The sequence below is a fragment of the Schistocerca gregaria genome, chromosome 10, assembly GCF_023897955.1.
Source record: "Schistocerca gregaria isolate iqSchGreg1 chromosome 10, iqSchGreg1.2, whole genome shotgun sequence".
NCBI classification, from domain to species: domain Eukaryota; kingdom Metazoa; phylum Arthropoda; class Insecta; order Orthoptera; family Acrididae; genus Schistocerca; species Schistocerca gregaria.
This window is the reverse complement of record NC_064929.1, coordinates 86,263,133-86,283,178: the sequence shown is the minus strand read 5'-3', so window position 1 is coordinate 86,283,178 and position 20,046 is coordinate 86,263,133. Positions and strand designations below refer to the sequence as shown.

Genomic DNA, 20,046 nt, shown 5'->3' with positions numbered 1-20,046 from the left:
AATGATCAAAAATGTAAAACTGTGCACTTCAAAAACAAAAAATGTAGTATCCTGTCACTATAATATCAATGAATCACAGTGCAAATTGACCGACTCATACAAGTACCTGGGTAAAACACTTTGTAGGAATATGAAATAGAATGATCACATAGGCTGAGTCATGGGTGAAGCAGGTGCTAGGCTTTGGTTTATTAGTATGAGGTGTGTTAAAAAAGTAAGGCGATTTTACATTTTTATTAAAAAATATTTATTTATTCATCAATATTCATGTTGTCCCTTCAAAGTAATCTCCCTTAGATACACTACACATCTGCCAACGCTACTTTCAATTGTCGAAGCACTTCTCATAAGCACTTTTTGGTTCAGCAATGCAGTTTTTATTTCCTGTCATTGAAAATCTTTGTCCTTTCATAGATCTCTTTACTTTTGCGAGCAGGAAAATTTGCAGGAGGCCAAATCCGGTGAACATGGTGGCCGAGGCACGATTGTCGTGTTGTTTTTGGCCAAAAAATCTCTCACAAACAACGATGAATGAACAGGTGCATTGTCATGATGCAAAAGCCATGAATTGTTTTTCCACAATTCCAGACTTTTTTGTGTATTTCTTCTAGCAGACGATGCATAACAACAAGGTAATACGCCGTATTAACCGTACAACTTTGAGGCAAAAATCCATTATGTACTGTGCCACTGTAATTGAAAAAAAGAGTTAGCAAAACTTTGACATTTGATCGAACTTGGTGGATTTTTCTCGGTCTTGGTTCTCCTGGGACTCTTCCATTGGGACGATCGGGCTTTGGTTTTGATGTCATAACGGGTCTTCTGATCAAAATTGAGAAGTTTTGGAACAAACTTTGTTGACACACGTCTCATGCCAAAAACATACGAAAAATTGCACGACACGAGCTGACCGATATGTCAACATCCTCAGCGTCTTCTCTTACAGTAATTTGACAATTTTTCGAAACAATTTTCTTCACAGTTTGGACATTATCATTTAAACATTAGCATCTGTTGTTGATGTGTTGGGGCACACAACTATGAGCTGAATAAATGTGTGTAAAATTTTTTGTAGAGGTAAACCTTTACCAAAAGCCCCTCCAAAGACAAACCAAGTTACTGGGGTGTCAGTGCCACAACAGATATATATTTTAGGTTACCAATTGGGAGCTGCAGATATTCGAACATTCCCGCAGAGACAATGTAGCTGCAACTGGTGAAGTTAACAGCAAGTTGTTTCTGAAAAATACATACTGTTTTATTAGAATAACTGTCAGTTTATATAGGGGGAGGGAGGGGGGGGGGGGGGGGGGTTCTAGCGACCAACTGAAGACGGGATCAATCCTACAGAGCCAGATCTGTAAATATACGACTAGTTCTATTTCTGTATACATCTTGTGCGAATAACCATATTAACAAAAATAAACACACACCAATGGTTGCTTCTTCAGGAAAGAGGGAAGGAGAGGGAAAGATGAAAGGATGTGGGTTTTAAGGGAGAGGGTAAGGAGTCATTCCAATCCCGGGAGCGGAAAGACTTACCGTAGGGGGAAAAAAGAATAGGTATATACTCGCGTGCGCGCACACGCACGCACGCACACACACATCCATATTAACATGTTCTTAAGAAGAAAAGGAATTTGGGATATTCCCAGCGTGATCCACTATGACACACAGGTTGGAAGCAGGAGAAAAAAAAGAAAAAAGAAAAAAAAAATGCTTAGGGGACTCACTTGGTTGTACTAAACACTGTATCTGAAATTTGCCTCAAGCAATTAGGCTGAAGGCAGAGGGAAAAATATCAATTCGATTCATGTACAGGAAGGAATATGCGACATAAGGATATTTTGGAATCAGTGGTACCGTGTGTTAAGAGAAATGTTAAGAAAGATAAAAAATGCTTCTGATTACTGAGTGTGGTAAGAAGCAGATTGCAGACTATCTGAGCAGTCAACATTCATCTCTCAAGCTGAAAAAACGGTGTACTAATCCTCGAGTACTGTCTGATAAACTTTAAATGTGAAACTTCCTGGTGTATTAAGGCTGTGTGCCGAACTCAGACAAAGAACTGTTCTTACCAATTTAGCTGTCTGGGCCTTTCAGAAAGTAGAGGTACTGGCAGAGGTAAAGCTGTGAGGGCAGGCCACGAGTCGTGCCAGACAGCCGAGTGGGCGATGGCGTAGCTCTCAAAACGGGGTTCTGGATTCGAGTTCCAGTCTGGCGTACAGTTTTAATCTGCCAGGAAGTTTCAGAACGGCACATACTGTAAAGCACAGTGACAATTCATTCTGGACACATTAAACACGTATCTAGCAAGGCCGTGCGGGATGCGTAGATCTGCTGCCATTTGATAGGCGAGATAGAAAGTTGCTGCATCTCGTGTGTGAAGTAAAAACTACAAATTGAACATCTCTATTCTCCTTCCAGTGTTCGTGCAGAAGACTGTGTACGATCCTGTACCTAGGAGAGGTGTCACCTAGTGTAGCCTGCAAGTACAGGATTCCTACAACACAGTGCATTGTATTTTCAGTAGTGAAAATACGACCAAAGTACCAGCCGACAATGGTAGGTACAAAATTACTTCTCCTGATTTGATAGATTTTAGAAAGATCAGTCAGGTGTAAAACAGACAAAAAACACAGCACGAGGTTGCAGAATTCTGCCTCTACACTTGCTGAGCACGCATTGAGCGGGGGCCACAGTCCCGTGCACTCCACGGGCGAGAAGCTCGGCCTGTAGTGAAAGACCCAGCAATCGACAAGACACAAAGTGATGAAACACAGCTCAATACCTCCCCTCTTCTAATCTTCACCTAGTTCTCACATTTCTCCAATTCTTCCCACGCTATTCAGTTCTATTCCTCCTCTTTCACTGTTTTTATTTATTTATTTATTTATTATGACTGCCTATGTACTCCATATAGTCCGATGTTTTATAATATGTACACCACCTCTACAGCAAAAGAAATCTTCATACCAGACAGAAGTATGTAATACATTTTCAGGCTATTATTCAGTGCTCAGAGCTTCTATTAATTTTATTTTATTGGGCTTGTTAATTTAATTTAAATTGTTTTTAGGATTAATGTTTTTATGATCTATTCCTTCTGTATTTATTTACAGTTTACCATTTTTTTAAATATGTTACCACTGCACTATCAGAGATGACATTTACTGTATGTTCGTTCCTAACTCTCAATAAGGAAAATCTTACTCAATGTTATTTATGAATAATGTATGCTCCTTGGTGACAACAATGAGTTAAAGTCTGATGATTACCTCATTAAGTTGGTTAACAAAATAAACTGATATAGAAGTGATGGAAAAATTAGTTACTGCATTACGGTTAAAGTGCTTCATCACAAGTTTAAACAAAGTTAAAGCTTCAACGACAAACAAACCCGAGTTAGTGAAAGGAGAACAATGTAATCTTATGCTACGGAAGATCACACTACTGTCCTTCCTTTCAATTGTAACCCAAATGTTGAACTGAGAGATACAGAAAACAAATAAAATTGCTTAACACAGGAAAGTGGATTAGAAACCTCTAAGATTTAAACATGGTAAAAAATATATAAAATTGCTCTAAGATTTAAACATGGTAAAAAATATATAAAATTGCTCCCTTCATAGCAGTTTTATCGTAGGTCACTGGAGCACCTTAGGAAAAAGGTGTGGGACATATCAGCTTCTAAGAAGGCGCATCAGGCTGATGCCGGTAATTGTAGACCTACGTCACTTAAGATTTTATGTTTTAGTGTTATGAAACATAATTTTTGACAGCATATGACAAGCTCCACAGGAAATGAATACCACCTCTTTAGAAATCGGTAAGTATTCTACAAGCAGCAGTCTTTTGAAATTTAGCTTCCTCTTTCTGTCCACAAGGCAGCAGACAGCTGCTCCCAGGTGAACAACATGTTCCTCATCTTCTGCAATGCATCTGACACATTTATTCACTGTCAGCCAGTGGAAAATAAAGCAGCAGCAGCAGCTTACAGAACAGCACGATGACAGGATTCGAGACTTAGTGGTTGACAGAACATAGCCTGTCATTCTTAATTTGGGTGAGGGGGGAGGGGGGGGGGGGAACAGATGTGCAACTCACTTCGGTCGTATCCTAAGGATGTGTTACAGGGAAATTAACGTTCACAGTGTATATAAATGATCGAGTAGATAACACCACAAGCTCCATGTAGCACGTAGCCATGTGTGGACAACACTGCCATGCTACAGGAAAGGTCTGCACCAGAAAATTGTAGTGAAACGTAAAAGACTCACAGGTGGTTGACACTCAGTTCAAGGACTGGAAAACTGCATCCACATCTACACAGAGACTCCACAATCCACCGTATGGTTTGTGGCAGAGGGTACTCCGTACCATTAATAGTCGTTTCCTTTCCGGTTGTGGGGGGACGGAGAGGGGGGGGGGGGGAGGGGGGAGGAGTTTGGTTGTCTACCTGAAGGGGGCCATTCACACACATGCTGATCTGAAGCACAGCAGATCAAGACGGGTAGCAAGCATAGCTACAGACACGATTTGTTCTGCTGTGCAGAATAAAATTCTGTGCTTTCAGAATCTTCTGGATGCTGATGGGCGTCATGGCATGATGTACTGTTACATCACATTAAAAGTGTTTCACTTGATTTTATCTTACATTATTTCTCTTCCCCATGTCCTCAGCATTAATGCTACCAAGTTTAATCCTTGTACAGTAATTAGCTTTTGTGTTGTAATGTGTTAAATCGGGGAAAGTTTAATTTTAATTGTAAGCACCCAGCATAATCCCTACGTGTTTACACAATGAACGAATGACTAGCAAACCCCCTTCACACACACACACACACACACACACACACTGTATGTAACCAGAAACAGAGTGAAAATGTAGATTGTAAATGGAAAATTGAAAAAAAGATTGTGGAAGAATAACCTAGGATGAGGAATGCTGGTAAGAGTGAAGATTAAATGGATTCATAGGGTCCAGTGGACATCTGTGGAACTTAGAAGAACTGGTAATCCAGAAGTTGTGTGTGGAAGCCACTGCTGGCAAGCAGCTACAGGATGTTGTGTGGACAGTTACACCGCTGCAGACAGCAGTTGCCAGTCCCTCACGAAATATTACTTAACTTTCTCAAACTAAATTTTGTGGGACTGAAATGGCTTGTGAAAATAAAAGTAATATTTCCTATATGACTGCAACAGCATCTGTAGTTACATTTCCCAAATCCACAGAAGGGGCTTTGACCAAAGAGAAACAAAGAACAAATATTCGGAACATCCACCGTATTGACCAGATATGGCTCACTTAAAGAGTCCCATCTGTTGACTAATTTTTAGAAAATTGTGGCTGGGTAACACTTTGAGTCCAGTGAGAAAATTATTGTAGCTGTAGTCGGATAATGTTCAGACTGTCCACAGTCATAATTCAAGGGTAGAATCTATTCGCAGGACGTGTGTCAGTTGAAGTGTACTGAGGTAAAAGGTGACTACGTGGAAAAATAAGCGCATCTTTTACCTGAAAAACCTGCTGTCTCATGTTCTGTTTTTGGATACACTATAAGGAACGGTCCGAGTGTTCTGCCATACAAACTGACTTTTGCAGTCAGCACCACTTCTGTAATGGTAGCAAGCTTCCCAGTTTCCTCTACTTCTGATGTTTCATTACTCCCTTCCCCAACAGTTCACTCTCTTTTCCCTTATCACACACACAACATTCCTTTAAATCCTTTTCTGTTTGTCATCTTACATGTATAAAAACTGTGTGTGTTGACAGTGAAATACAATATAAAATTCTAAGATCTGGCTTTAGTGTAATTTGTAAGAGACTTATGTATTCTTCTGTGCATTTTGGCATGTCTAATATTTTGTAAAATAATCAAAGAGGCAAATAAATATTAACATCTCTTTGGCCAATTGCATATCACTCAATCCATTTCTCTTTACTGTACCAATCATCTTGATATAGTTATTCAAAACAAAAAACAAAGATAATAACATATGCCATACAATGGCAAAGGTTGTTGTTTGTTTGTTTGTTTGTGTGTGTGTGTGTGTGTGTGTGTGTGTGTGTGTGTGTGTGTGTGTGTGTGTGTGTGTCTGACTGACTTTGATTACATATATATGTATGGCAAAAGTTAAAACACATTTCAGCACATGAGAAAGTAACACACACACAAATAATGTCCAGTTTTTTGTGTATGGAATGTTCTTCCCCATCCTTGGTTGAGTCTGCAAAACAACCATTCATTCGACATGTAAGAGACTGTTAAACTGTTGAAAGTGAAATAGCAAGAACAAAATTTATATTGAATAAAAGTACTCATATAAGAGAAACAAGAAATTGTACAATATCATGATTACTACAATGGAGTTGTTTGTGAACACAGACCATTCATGTGATGAAACTCCTGTTCAAAAATCTCTCTCACAGACTCAATGAAATGGAAATGTTCTTCTTTGTCATATTATAAGACAGGCACCAGGAACACAACACAAATCACAAAAATAGTCTCCATTTCTAATTGTTTGTTCCATTTTGTTGAACCACTGTTGAAAAATCAATAACAGATGAGTAATAGTTTCTCAGCACACTGCTGTAACCTCTCTGCGCAATGTCTACAATAAAAACATAATGTTTTTATATCATTACTATGTTTCTGATGGAAAAAGTGCAGTGGAGAATGAGGTGTACTTACAGTATTTAAGAAGAAATTTAATTTGTTTTAGATTTGTTTATTCTTGTTATACAAGAGATTCTAGAAGGCAAGATCAGTATATTTGTATCATATAGCATCTTGTCCAACAGGGTGAATACACACAAAGTAAAAATAAATGTTCAAAGCTACTCCATGAACTCTTGTAATGGAACAATATTTTCAAATTATAAACAAAACAATTTATTCTAACCACAAACATTTTCTTCCTCGTGTTAACAAAAATCCTTCTGGTTTTAATTCTTCACATGGTTGATTTTGTTTTACAGCAGGGGTAACCTTTCTGCAAATACAGGCCGATGACATTCACACGAGGATATAAAAAATAAAAGAAGGCCATATCTTGCAGAATAGCACTGTGTACTAAGCTACACATATTGTGGAACACATCAAATACTGTGGAATATAGGTTTCCAGTATATTCCGAGAGAGGCCGATTGTGCAGTTTTTGTGTCAGGCATCACAACTGGCTTCCTGCATAAGAAAATCAATGCGCTGTTTCCATATTACTTAAATACGACAATCACAATACACAAATACACTGGCTGATGCTACTCGTTTACAAAGAAAAACAATTTCATAATCACTTTCAGACTTTGTCAATTATTATAGGTTAGTTACCAATAAGAAGTATTTTATAACATTTTTAAAAAATGCAATAAGCGCAAAGAAATATACTGTTACTCTATTTGGAAACAGCCCCAGTCAACTAATTTGCATTGTCTTTTACGCTCAGGTCTGCAGCACATTATATTCCTCAACAAAAGTAATTTTCCCGTAAGAGGCCATTTTTTATTCGAAGTAAAACACTTTATTTCACTGACAATTAGCTAATTTTGGCACCTCGGGCATTATCAAGAGTTTAAATTGTGCTCTTCCATCTGCCAGCATCTCGTGATCCACACAGCACGACAGCAACGACTTTATGCAATGGAGCCCCACATTATCGTACAATGGTGTAATGACTTACATCAAATATATGAAATACCTAGAACGAAAAAAAGTATAACCCGACTGTGCGTACAGTCATACTACTAGCATACGGCTCGGTCAGCCTCTTAAAACCAATTCGTTTACACCAACCAATTCTACAGGAAATAAAGAGTTCATTTAAAGTATAAAATGGCCTTATGCAGAAAAATGACTTCTTTCACGAATTTCACAGAAACAGACTTATTTGGAATTCTTACATTTTACTGTCAATCAATACAACACAATTCCATCAAAATCTTTAATTTGCCAGGAAGATGTGGACTGAAGTACTAGAGTAGACATATTTAATCCTCCTATTAAGAGTTACTTAAACTGCTACATGCCGCAATGTTAGTTTTAATAACTTTCTCCAGATTTAACACAGGTTGTCCATATTTATTTATGATGAAATTTTCTTGCCCACTGTGATACCTACCTTGCTTCTTTATGAAGTAGTATATAGACTCTGAACTTGTGACAAAGATAAAAGAAGCTCCTACATAATAACAAATGTAAAGCGGTCCTCCACTTGCAGTGCTCCGGTAGGCTCAGTGATACTGCAGGTGGTAGTATGCCCTCGCCTTCCCTCCAAACTTTGAAGTGAATTGCTAAGCTACTAGTGAGGCGAACAACGCTTTAGTGTGAAAACTGAACAGAAGTGTAACTTGACACACCGATCGTTGCCAGATGTGAAAGCAGGGACAACAACCAGAGCCGACCGAGACTCGAAACCCCGTACCGGACCTCCGCATTCACAGTCCGTTACTCACCTGTCGAACTACCGAACCACACGGCAGGTGAAAGAAATGGGTAAATGGTTTAACAACCTATTTTCAGTTCATCCACAGTAGTTTAAACTCTCAGAGTCTTTGCTCACATATTTGCAATATTTGGACTGAGGAACTTCTTTTCCAGATTCCGAGAGATAGGATACGACCGAGTTGGCGAAAAGACTGCTACGACTGCAATCTAATGAAATCTGGGTACACGACACTAGAAAACCTGCAGCAGCAGAAGTAGCAGTGGCAGTGCGGGTGTGTACAGCTCCAGCCTACAGCATGCCTTTATCCGGCAGGGGATCGAGATCCTCCGATTATTTCAGAGTGGTAATTATAGGTGCTGTGAGGGTCACATTACTGTGCCCGTCGCCAGTCTACAGCTACAGGAACCGCACTGTCGCTGCACCTTTTCCAACTTTGTGACGACAGCACCCCACACCGTACTCAGCTGCACATTACTGGGGATGTCGAATGTTTCCGGAAATTTTAATTTCTACAGTTTCTTTTACTGTTCTACCTCTGAAGAGGAATACACCTCCAGCTCTTTCCACGACTACTGTACAGTACACAGCCTCGAGCTACAGAAATAATAGCAGACGCCGTCATAAAGTACAGGGTCCCATACGCTAGTGCACACGATCTGGCTGTCATGAGACCCGAGTTTGGCTCGGCACCGGAGTAGTTGCCGCATCCGACAGTGTGGCGGTGCAAGGACGGTGCCGCCCGCTACGTCCGAGTCGGAAGTAGCGACTCGACTACGGTCGAAGAGTATTCGGCTGAAAGAGTGTCAAATTTCGATCACTCGGCGTGGGCAGAAGCCTGAGGAAATTTTATTAAAACTTTGACACTGTGAGAGGGGAAAAGGGAGAGGTAGTGAGATTTGCAGATTTAGAGGACAAACTTCCGCACAGGCTCAGGCACGGCAGGAATTATGCCACTGCAACTTTTTTCCTGACATTTATTTGTAAAACTTTGTGTGTGTGTGTGTGTGTGTGTGTGTGTGTGTGTGTGTGTGTGTGTGTGTGTGTGGGTGTGGGTGTGGGTGTGGGTGTGGGTGTGGGTGTGGGTGTGGGTGTGGGCGCGCGCGCGCGGGGGGGGGGGGGGGGGGGGCTTGCCCAATGGATTCAGAGGATCCACTTGTCAACTTCTCGTCAGATTCTACAGAAACGTCCACTGCCAGTAGTAATTGGAAACGGGAAAATTGACAAAATGGCACTTTATTGCACTATAATATTAAAAAATCAAATATATGGGCCTGTTGTCGGGAAAGGACTAGCTGCCCATTCTGGCTGCCTCTCTGAATATGCACACTGACTGGCAAAGCAACTTTCCTATCGGACACACTCATGTGGCCCAACGCTGTCCGAGCGCACAGCTGAGGCCGGAGAATAACTGCCTGTTACTTGGTGACCTCAGCACAGAATGGTGGAGCCCTCAGAATTTGAGCATTGAGAAACAAAATGGGACAAAATGTGAAACTGGCCAAATGACCTGTACACACTTGAGATAAAATAAGAGACAATAGGACACGACAGAAAATTGGGGCACAAGAGAAAACTGAAAACAGGCACGAGCAGTCAATGAAGTGTGGAAAATGGAGCTGTTACAAGTGGCAACTGAGAAGTGAGAATTCCAGAGAGGACAGCGTATAACTACAAGTATCTACACATGACTGACATATAACTGACAGTGGACTGCAGAGAAGTGTTCTATAACAACTGATTTTAAATGCCTATGTTTGTGCAAACAAGCAAATATTCGAATACCAATTTTTCTATCAATATTTCATATTTTGCAAGTATGAGCTTGCTGTTTGGTTTAAGCTAGGGGTCAATAAAGACAATAAAATATCTGTCTACAAGTGTAGGTGGGACAGAGGTGACAGGCGCTGGAGGAGTGGAAAAAAAGAAAACAGTGGCCAGAGCGGGTGAAAAATCTGGTACGCAAGGAAATTCAACAGATGATAAAAAGAATGAAACCTGATAAACAACATGGAGAAGGAGAACAATATTACAGGGGAAAGGAGGGCGAGGCGGAGGGAGAACGGTGCACATCGGATAGAACTTGCAATAACTATTAAAATCTGGGGCCTCTGAATTGGCAGACAGGGTGAGTATGTAAGAAAGTGGATGTGTGAAATCCTGTGCAAAAAATAATACTGTGCCGTGTCGTCAGTGTGCTACAGGTCTCCATCCCCCCACAACACGCCCAAACTGTTTTCCGCTCTGGCAACTGGAAAACGATGAGTGAAATCAGTATTAGTGTCAGTGGTGTTGCCTAGTGGTTGGAAGAAAGAACAGGCAACACCCGTCTACAAGTGACCCACAAAACTACTGTCCAATATCTCTGACACTGATTTGTTGTAGAATTGAAATAAAAAATAAAATATGATACAAACTAATTCTTAATCAAAATAATTCCGAGTTTAAACATAATGAGGTATTTCGAACAGAATGACCTCCTCCACACATACCAGCAAGGATTTGTAAAACATCGATTGCATGAAATCCGGCTCGCACTTTTCTCACGGATCGAGGGAGTCAGGTAGATTCAGTATTTGTCCATTTCCAAAAAGTATTTGGCTCAGTGTCACACTTACACTTCTTGTCAGAAGTAAAATTTGTGACTGGATTGAGGACTTTTTGGTAGAAGATACCCAGCACGTTATCTCAGATGGAGAGTCCTCGTCAGATGTAGAAGCAACTTCCAGAGTTCCCCAGGGAAATGTGTTGGGATCCTTGTTCTTCATGTTGTATACAAACAATCTTACAGACACGATTGATAGTAATGCCAGGCTTTTTGCAGATGATCCAGTAATCTATAATGACGTACTGTCTGAAAGAAGTTCCATAAATATTCAGTCAGAGCTCACAAGATTTCAAAGTGTTGCAAACAAAGACTGGCATATGTTCAGACATGTAGAATTGCGCACTTCACAAAACGGAAAAATGCACTGTCCTGTGACTATAATAGCAATGAATCACAGTCAGAATGGCCAACTCGTACAAATACCTATGTGTAAAACTTTCTAGGGATATCAAATGTAATATCACATGGGCTCAGTTGTGGTTAGAGCAGGTGGTAGACATCGGTTTATCGGTTGAATACTGGGCTGTACGAATGGTCATAGGTTTATTGGACCCACGGGAGAGTGTTACAGTGATACTGAAGAAACTGAACTTGCAGTCTATCAAAGACAGACGTTAACTATTCCGAGAAAGTCTACTAACAAAGTTTTGAGAACAGGTTTTGGATGGTGTCTCTGGGAATATCCTACAGCCCCATACCTGTTGCTCACTTGGTGAGTGTGAGGTCAAGACTAACTACAGCACATAGAGGCATTCGATCATTCTTCCTCTGCTCCAAATATGAACAGTGTGGGGGGGAAAAAAAAAAAGAGACTGGTACAGTGGAACGTACCCTCTGTCACGTACTTTTGTGGTGGCTTGCAGAGCACGGATGTAGGCATAGATGTAGAGATGCTGCGACACAGTTTATGTGCAAATGCTGTGTTTACCCACAGCACTCTATCCAAAAAATTATGCAAATTGTAGAGGCAGACCAAGACTCGAAAACAGTAAGCAAGTCGAAACAGATGTGAAGGTGTGGCAGTTGTTTGCAGATGAGGCCTGTACAGCATAAACTAGCATGAGAGCTGCATCAACAGTTTTGGTCTGAAGATTGCCACCACTACCACCTCTAAAATGAATAATTATACATCCAGATTTTCTACAATCATTTCTGGTTGTTTCTCCTAGTTTACACTCTGACTATTACCTTAGGTTCAGAGGAAGAAAGTCACAAGTACTTACATAGTGTGCTTCTCATACTATTCTAACAGTTTAATGATATGAATATAATAAAGGGAAACATTCCACGTGGGAAAAATATACCTAAAAACAAAGATGACGAAACTTACCCGGCGAAAGCGTTGGTATGTTGATAGAGACACTAACAAACACAAACACACACACAAAATTCAAGCTTTCACAACTCACAGTTTTTCCTGCTGAAACAACCGTGGGTTGCGAAAGCTTGAATTTTGTGTGTGTTTGTGTTGGTGTTTGTTAGTGTCTCTATCAACATACCAACGCTTTCGCCAGGTAAGTTTCGTTATCTTTGTTTCTAGATATATTCTAACAGTTTCAAACTTAACTTTTTCTTTGTTATCACAACAATGCTCCAGTCCACAAAAGTAAGGCTACGGCACCTGTGTTCTAAGAAAATGGCTGTACTGATCTCACCTGAACCTTGTCAACCACCTTTGGGCTGAAGTGTGGGGTCAGATACACACCTGATTAATACGCCCACAAACCTGGCTGCTGTTCACCACACTCGGCAAGAACTGCAGTATGAGTGTGTCAAGAACTTACTAGGAGAGCTCCCCAGAAGTGGCACTCACTTTTTTGACACCGCATGTACACTGGTGCAGCTTAGGCCGCCGGTCCCAGATATCGTACCCTGCATCCTAGCTGGCCCTCATTTGTGACTAACTGACAAAAAATTAATCACTATCTTTATTCAATTAATTGTTTTAAATATAATTACTGTTTCATTTGTAAGCCTTTGCTGCATCATTTGAATCATCACATAAACTTTATATTTGCTCCCAATTTGTCTTCCTTTCTTCCTTAGGAGTCTTTGGCTGTGTGAATTTACATCAGTTTCTTTCATTTCACTATTTTATATTTCTAGTCACATTATTGCAGTTGTTCCTTCATCTACCGACTTTGCTCGAACTTTGTTTTACTTATAAAACCAATTAGTTTATAAAAATAACAATGACAGTTATTTCAATAAATATATATTTAAAAAAAGGTAGATAGCAACTGACAGAACACAAACCCAGGATCTTTATCACAGGAGCCAAGGAACTTAATCACTACACTATGCATCAATTTTGAAATTCACAAATGGGGGCCCATCATAGTGAATGGATGTCGGTTGTGACAACGTCTGGGTCCCTAACCTGGTGCAGGGAATGGCAATTGAATCTCAATGTAGACAAGTGTAATGTGCTGTGAATACATAGAAAAAAAGATCCCATATCATTTAGCTACAATATAGCAGGAAGCAACTGGAAGCAGTTAATTCCATAAATTTCTGGGAGTACTCATTAGGGGTGATTTAAAATGGAATGATCATATAAAGTTGATCGTCGGTAAAGCAGATGCCAGACTAAGATTCATTGGAAGAACCCTAAGGAAATGCAATCCGAAAACAAAGGAAGTAGGTTACAGTATGCTTGTTCACCCACTGCTTGAATACTGCTCAGCAATGTGGGATCCGTACCAGATAGGGCTGATAGAAGAGATACAGAAGATCCAACAGAGAGCAGTGCACTTCGTTACAGGATCATTTAGTAATCGCGAAAGCGTTACGGAGATGACAGATAAACTCCAGTGGAAGACTCTGCAGGAGAGATGCTCAGTAGCTCGGTACGGGCTTTTGTTGAAGTTTCGAGAGCATAACTTCACCGAGCAGTCGAGCAGTATATTGCTCCCTCCTACGTATATCTTGCAAAGAGACCGTGAGGATAAAATCAGAGAGATTAGAGCCCACACGGAAGCATACCGACAATCCTTCTTTCCACAAACAATACGAGACTGGAATAGAAGGGAGAACCGATAGAGGTACTCAAGGTACCCTCCGCCACACACCACCAGGTGGCTTGTGGAGCATGGATGTAGATGTAGAACCTACACTATGTTACAGATGGTTTTAAATAGTCGATCCCAAAGTTGTTGCGGTGGAAGGAGAAGGCAGTAAGGAAGATTAGGGTTTAATGTCCCACAGACAATGAGAATGCGTAAAGACAGGAAACAAAATTGGCTGTTTCAACTTTGGTAGGCTACTCCAGCACCTGCCTCGAAGGATTCGGGGAACTGCGGAAAACTGAAATCTGGAGGATTCGCCAGGCACAGATTCGAACAACTGCCCTCCCGAATGTGTGTGCAGTGTGTGTGTTACCACTGTGCCACCTCAATCAGCTGCAGAGGGAGGAGGTGAGAATACCGGCTACGTGGGCTGCGTCTCTGGAAGGAATTCGGCAACAGTTGTTTAGTGAAACTGGCAATACACAAACTGTTTTTTAAACAAGGTGCCACAGGAGCTAGTATTGGTCAAAACTACAAGAAAAGTTCCTATAATGATATGCCTGGAAACCAATACTTGGACATGAGCCGTTTAAGATCCACAGTTCACAGCCTGCATTTCATTTACAGTCAAGGGAAGATTCACAAAAGATGAAATAATACATTACCACAACATCTGCGTGTGGACAGAGAGAAATTCGCACGAGATTGCGAAGGTGAGGCATCGGGATAACTCCAGTATCAACGTACGGACGAGAATGGTCAGTGACAGAATCTTGGGGCTGAATACTTTATCAAACAGATTTAACAGATGACACACGTCGACAACTTCTGCGCAATGAGTTACCGGCACTACTGGAGAATGTTACCCTCGCATAAAGACGACGATCACAGTCTATAAACAGTAAGACATACCCCATTTTCTACAGACTGTGTGACAGCATCTCATCCCGATATTTAGTGGGTGAACAACTGGTCGAGCAGATCCTGTCACACAGGTTCACTGATCGTACATCAGTTAGTTTTCTGACTGTTGGTCATTTACAGGTATCTGTGACCCAGAGACAATTGGCAGACATTACAGGAGAGTATGACATATATGCACGGCTTGATCTAAACAGAACGTGCCAAGTACGCGAGTCACCGTGAAGAACGGTGGAAGGATGCGTCAGGATGTTTGGTAACCACAGGTGGCACTACCTACAATGTCTGCTCCTACATAACAACCAGATGAAAGCGAGAGGACGGATTGGCCAATATTTCAGCAGGCATCGGTTTCCAGACATATCATTATAGGAACTCTTCATTTAATTCTGACCAGTACTACCTTCTTTAGGAACGTGTAACACAGTTTATTTAGTGGAGAACCTAAATAAGACTCATCCCATTTCCCCCAAATTCACCTACAGACAATACATCTGCCATTTCCCAATGAATCACTCTACTCAGTTCTCCACAAGTATTGTTTGCAAATAAAAACAAAATAGAATTAAGGCCTCAAATAGAAATGGAAACAGGCATTGTACATAGCGAATGGTGTAGCGAGAAGTGGGGCAATGGAGAAGCGCTCCGAGTGTCTCCTCTACCACTTTTTGTGCCATTTCGTGAGGGGTAATCGGCAACAAATTTGCAAACTGTCAATAGCGTCCAGTCTTCCTTCGCCAAAATTCTATCAAAAATATACTGAGGAACTATAAATTGTCACAACTGCGATCCAAAGGCCTGTGCTGCCATTTTGCGTCCACGGGAAACTGCTGCCATTACAATAGTACACTAGATTACAAAATTTCACAGCAAACTATGAGCTTACCGTCGGGTCACAATCGGCACAGTGCCAAGAGTACCCGCGCCTCTTCGGTGACTTCTTCACTGGCGGGTCCAAGCACGTGAAATGGAAACACTTTAGGCACTCGTCACATCTGTGGGAAAAATGTAAATGAGATACACAATTTAGCTCAGATGCAATTGAACCTACATATATATTTAATGTTTTTACTCATTATTCAATTATATCTCACTGAAATGTTCTACATTGACAAATTTATGTTTGGGGAGACATCACTCACGAAATTACAAACATCAGGTGGAATATTCTTTCTGGAATTTCATTATATGTTAAAGACCTGTTACATACAGTAACAAACCAAAAGCAGAATTAGGTGTTCCACTGTCGATTCAAATATTACAATTAATCACGAAAAGATAAAGTGTAAACAGTGTTCTTCAAAAAAAATTTATACTTGTGTACCGAGACAAGTTATCAAGTTATTGTTAGCAAAAATTTCAAAAAGTTCTTGTCAAATTACTACAAACGTTTACACAATAATGAACATTCAAATGGACATAGACTACATATTTTTAAATATATGTAATATATAAATATCAAACAACAGAAAATTCGGGATGGAATAATGACAATATTATGAAAAAGATAGATGCTATTCATACAGTGGAGATGCTGAGGGTTGCCGATAAGCACAACTTAAAGACTGTCAGCCAAGTAAGCTTTTGGCAGAAATGGTCTTCTTCGGAAATACACACACTCACACATGCAACTCGCACACGCTCAATTACAGTCGTCGGCTGTCGAGGCTCGACTGCGAGCGGCAATGTGTGACAGGAGAAGTGAGCAGATGGTGGGCGTAAGGGGGAGGCTGGGGCAGGGAGAGGGAGGGATAGCAGGGTAGGGGTCATGGATGGGAATTGCTGCTTGTGGAAGCATACAAGGATGAGATGGGGAGAGGGCAGGGTAGCTACGTGTAGAGGGGAGGGGGAAAGCGGGTGGTGTGGGAAATGAGAGAAATAGAAAGAGTGTGTGCACATTAGTGGAATAGAAGACTGTATAACTCTGGAATGCGAACAGCGAAGGGGATAGGTGTGTAAGGAAAATGACAAATGAAGGTCGAGGAAAGGAGCCCTAAAATGAGGAATGTCCTGCCCACTATCCTTACCACCCCTCCAACACTGGTATTCCGCCACCCGTTGAGCCCCGCACATCCTCCCACCACCACCTATTCCGGTCCAGTCACGAGCATCACCTATCCCATCGAAGTCAGGGCTAACTGTGAATCAAATCACACTGTAACAATACGAGTCAAGATAGATGTAACGGAACTTGAATAGCGTATTTGTCTCTATTGGTTACGGTAGAGAGATTGATCTTTCGGTCCTGTCTGTATATTTACATATAATATTGCATGAATAATGGCTCGGCCAGTGTAAAGCAATCGTTAAAAATGCACGCCGCGCAATTTGTTACGATTTGGTCGGTCATAATAATAATAACATGCTTTTGAATACAATTGAAATATAACGGCAATACCTGTTTAGTGTTACGGGAAATAATATGTAGTAAATTAAAGAGTAAGGTAGCCGATCCTATAAGAAGAGGTAAAATTGGGCATATTGAGGTGTTTTGCTTTATATCGACAAAGCCGATGATATGGCATCTTTTTTTCATTTACTCATAGAAATAAACAAGTAAAGAAGTGAAATCGCGGATAGTGAAGTGTGGTTATTAAATTGAGTACACCTACAGAGCGGTCAGTTCCGGGATAAATCTATACGTATCTCACAAGGGATGCGGTATTGAAATCTCTCTTTTTTTTTTTTTTTTTTTTTTTTTTTTTTTAATTATGTCACGGAGAGTGGGCTCCAATTTATGAAGAGGAGAAAAACGTTAACTTTTACGCAAACTCTTAATATTTGTGGATCGGAGAGAAAAGTGTGTAATTGTCTTACACCTAACAACCATTTGTGGAGGTGATGGCTAAACTAGAAGAGTCAATTACAAAATACTGTATCATTATCATTGACTGTTGGTGTCGAGCAACCAAAACTGTCCATCAAAGGGTTTCAATGGAACTTGGGAGTTAGGGTTCAGGTACTCGCATATACTCCACATCAGAGTGTGAATGAGTGGTGAATGTGAAATAAAACTGTGAACAAAGTTACGTTAAATAAAACAGAAGAAACAAGACAGTTTGGTCGTATCTGTTATTATTCCATAAACTGCAACATTTCTTATCGTTGTACGAAGCCTTTATAGATGATGGTTATGACAATTTGCTTCGAAGGGATCTCGTTACGAATTAAGTTTTGGGGACCTGGACAAGAGGGGTTAGTTTGTAGATCCTAACTACTGCAGCTATTCTGGAATCAGGTGCTACCGTGACCGTTGTGTGTTGTCAATGACTTAAGGTTACCATATCTCATGCTCTAAGATCGACGCGCCGTTCCACTTGGTATAATGCTGCCTCACGGCAACAACAACAACACCAACGACGAAGGAAGATACAGCGGAACGTGATCTACAAGCTATATTGCAATCACTGTGCCGCATTCTACGTTGGAACGACAGCCGAAGCGCCCAGTCGCACAGCATGCTGCCCGAGATGACATTCTTTGTTTCGGTGACTGCTTCGGAGCCGGTGATACCTGGGTTCTTCCTACTGACACCAGCTTTTCTGAAACGCACAGGTGGGAACTACACCTGCAGTATATCCTAAGTTTTTGTAACCCTCCTGGCCACAACCTGTCCTTACAACAACACCTATCCCCTTCAGTGTTCCTACTCCGGCACTACACAGCCCTCTATTCCACCGATGCACCCACAGTTTTTTTTACTTCCCTCCTCATACGCGAATCTCCTCCCCGCCCTCCGCCTAGCTGCGCTGTCCTGTATGCTCTACGAGTAGCACTCACTGTCCCCCACACCTACTCTGCTCTCCTCCCTCGTCCCCACACCGGCCACCTCCTTACCTCGACCACCCTCTCGCCACTCCCGTCATGCGCTGCTGCTCACAGTCTGGCCTTGGCAATTGGAGACTCTGATCACGTGACTACGAGTTGCGTTATTGTCAGTGTACGCAGATATCGTCTATTTTCGGTGAAGGTCTTTTTGGCCGAAAGCTTATTTGCAGACAGTCTCTTTGTGCCTACCTGCAACTTGGCATCTCTGCTGTATGGTGTGCACCAACTAATTTCACAACATTGTTAATATATAAATATGTATGTAATATGTAATGGGGATACATTGCTACCAATAATCTCGATAAGCTCTTTCAAATTTTTATTCGATGCTGTAATGACCATTCAATATATGTTAATGGGAAATGTGGTGGTGGTGGTGGTGCTGGTGGTGGAGGAGGAGGAGATGTTCAAAGAGGGGGGTGGGGGAGGGGGAGGGGGAGGGGGGGGAGGGAGAAGGACATTAGGGCATATATCAAAATTCCCATATATATTTAGCGATTGCAAAGCATTGCCAGGTTTGCTAGTGTTGTATAAAATACATAAGGTGTTCTTAAGAAAATCAATTTAATATGCAGCTGAGAGCTGATTGGAGAGGAAAAATATATGTAACGTTTGAAGCACAAGCACTTTTGCTTTCAAATTGTCACTCGGTAAATAAAAGTGCTCGTTTTATTTTCATTTGATTACCGCATACAGAAACACATCGGTGCATCAGCCGAATGTTTGTGTCGTGCAGATACTATTCTCAAGGATAAAACTTGTTCGACAAATTCATGTGTGAAAAAAATTATCCGTGTGATGAAGTGAGTTTAAATACCTGACACTTCTATTGGGATTGCCTAATTAGTGCTACCACTTCCAGTTCCACCATAGTATTGCTATCTTCAGATGTGATGACAGTCCACAAACAGTTTCATCGTGACATATAAACTCAAGTTGTATATGTACTGCACATTACGAACATTCTGTATAATATATCAATAAAATATTCATCACACCATTACTGTGTCTCTTTTATCATGTGGTTGCATAAAATCTTTAGTGCCTGGGGATGACAGTCCGAGGTCTGAATCAGAGTCCGTGTGTGTGTGAAATTTGTATGGAAAAAAAGTCAGTTGATCTTGAGGACTTGAAAGATCGACAGTTGTAATCTCATCTTGTTATATGAGACTGCACACATTGTGACCAAATAAAACTTTTGAGAAGTTGTTGAAGTTAATTTGAAGATATCAA

At 40.9% G+C, this 20,046-nt stretch overlaps 1 protein-coding gene across 2 annotated transcripts in view; it reads right to left on the bottom strand.

Annotated features, from left to right (window-relative positions):
* Window positions 1-20,046, bottom strand: part of LOC126293700 (PHD finger protein 14) — a 180,708-nt gene that overhangs the window by 8,969 nt on the left and 151,693 nt on the right. The window contains exons 16-17 of one of the 2 annotated variants that reach the window (XM_049987006.1): window positions 15,872-15,980; window positions 6,292-7,190 (exon numbers count right to left, since the gene is read on the bottom strand). In XM_049987006.1, coding sequence (XP_049842963.1) covers window positions 7,170-7,190; window positions 15,872-15,980 — 130 coding nt within the window. In that variant the 3' untranslated portion in view covers window positions 6,292-7,169. Of the gene's footprint in view, window positions 1-6,291; window positions 7,191-15,871; window positions 15,981-20,046 lie in introns of those variants that run through there. The other variant, XM_049987005.1, reaches the window with a different exon arrangement.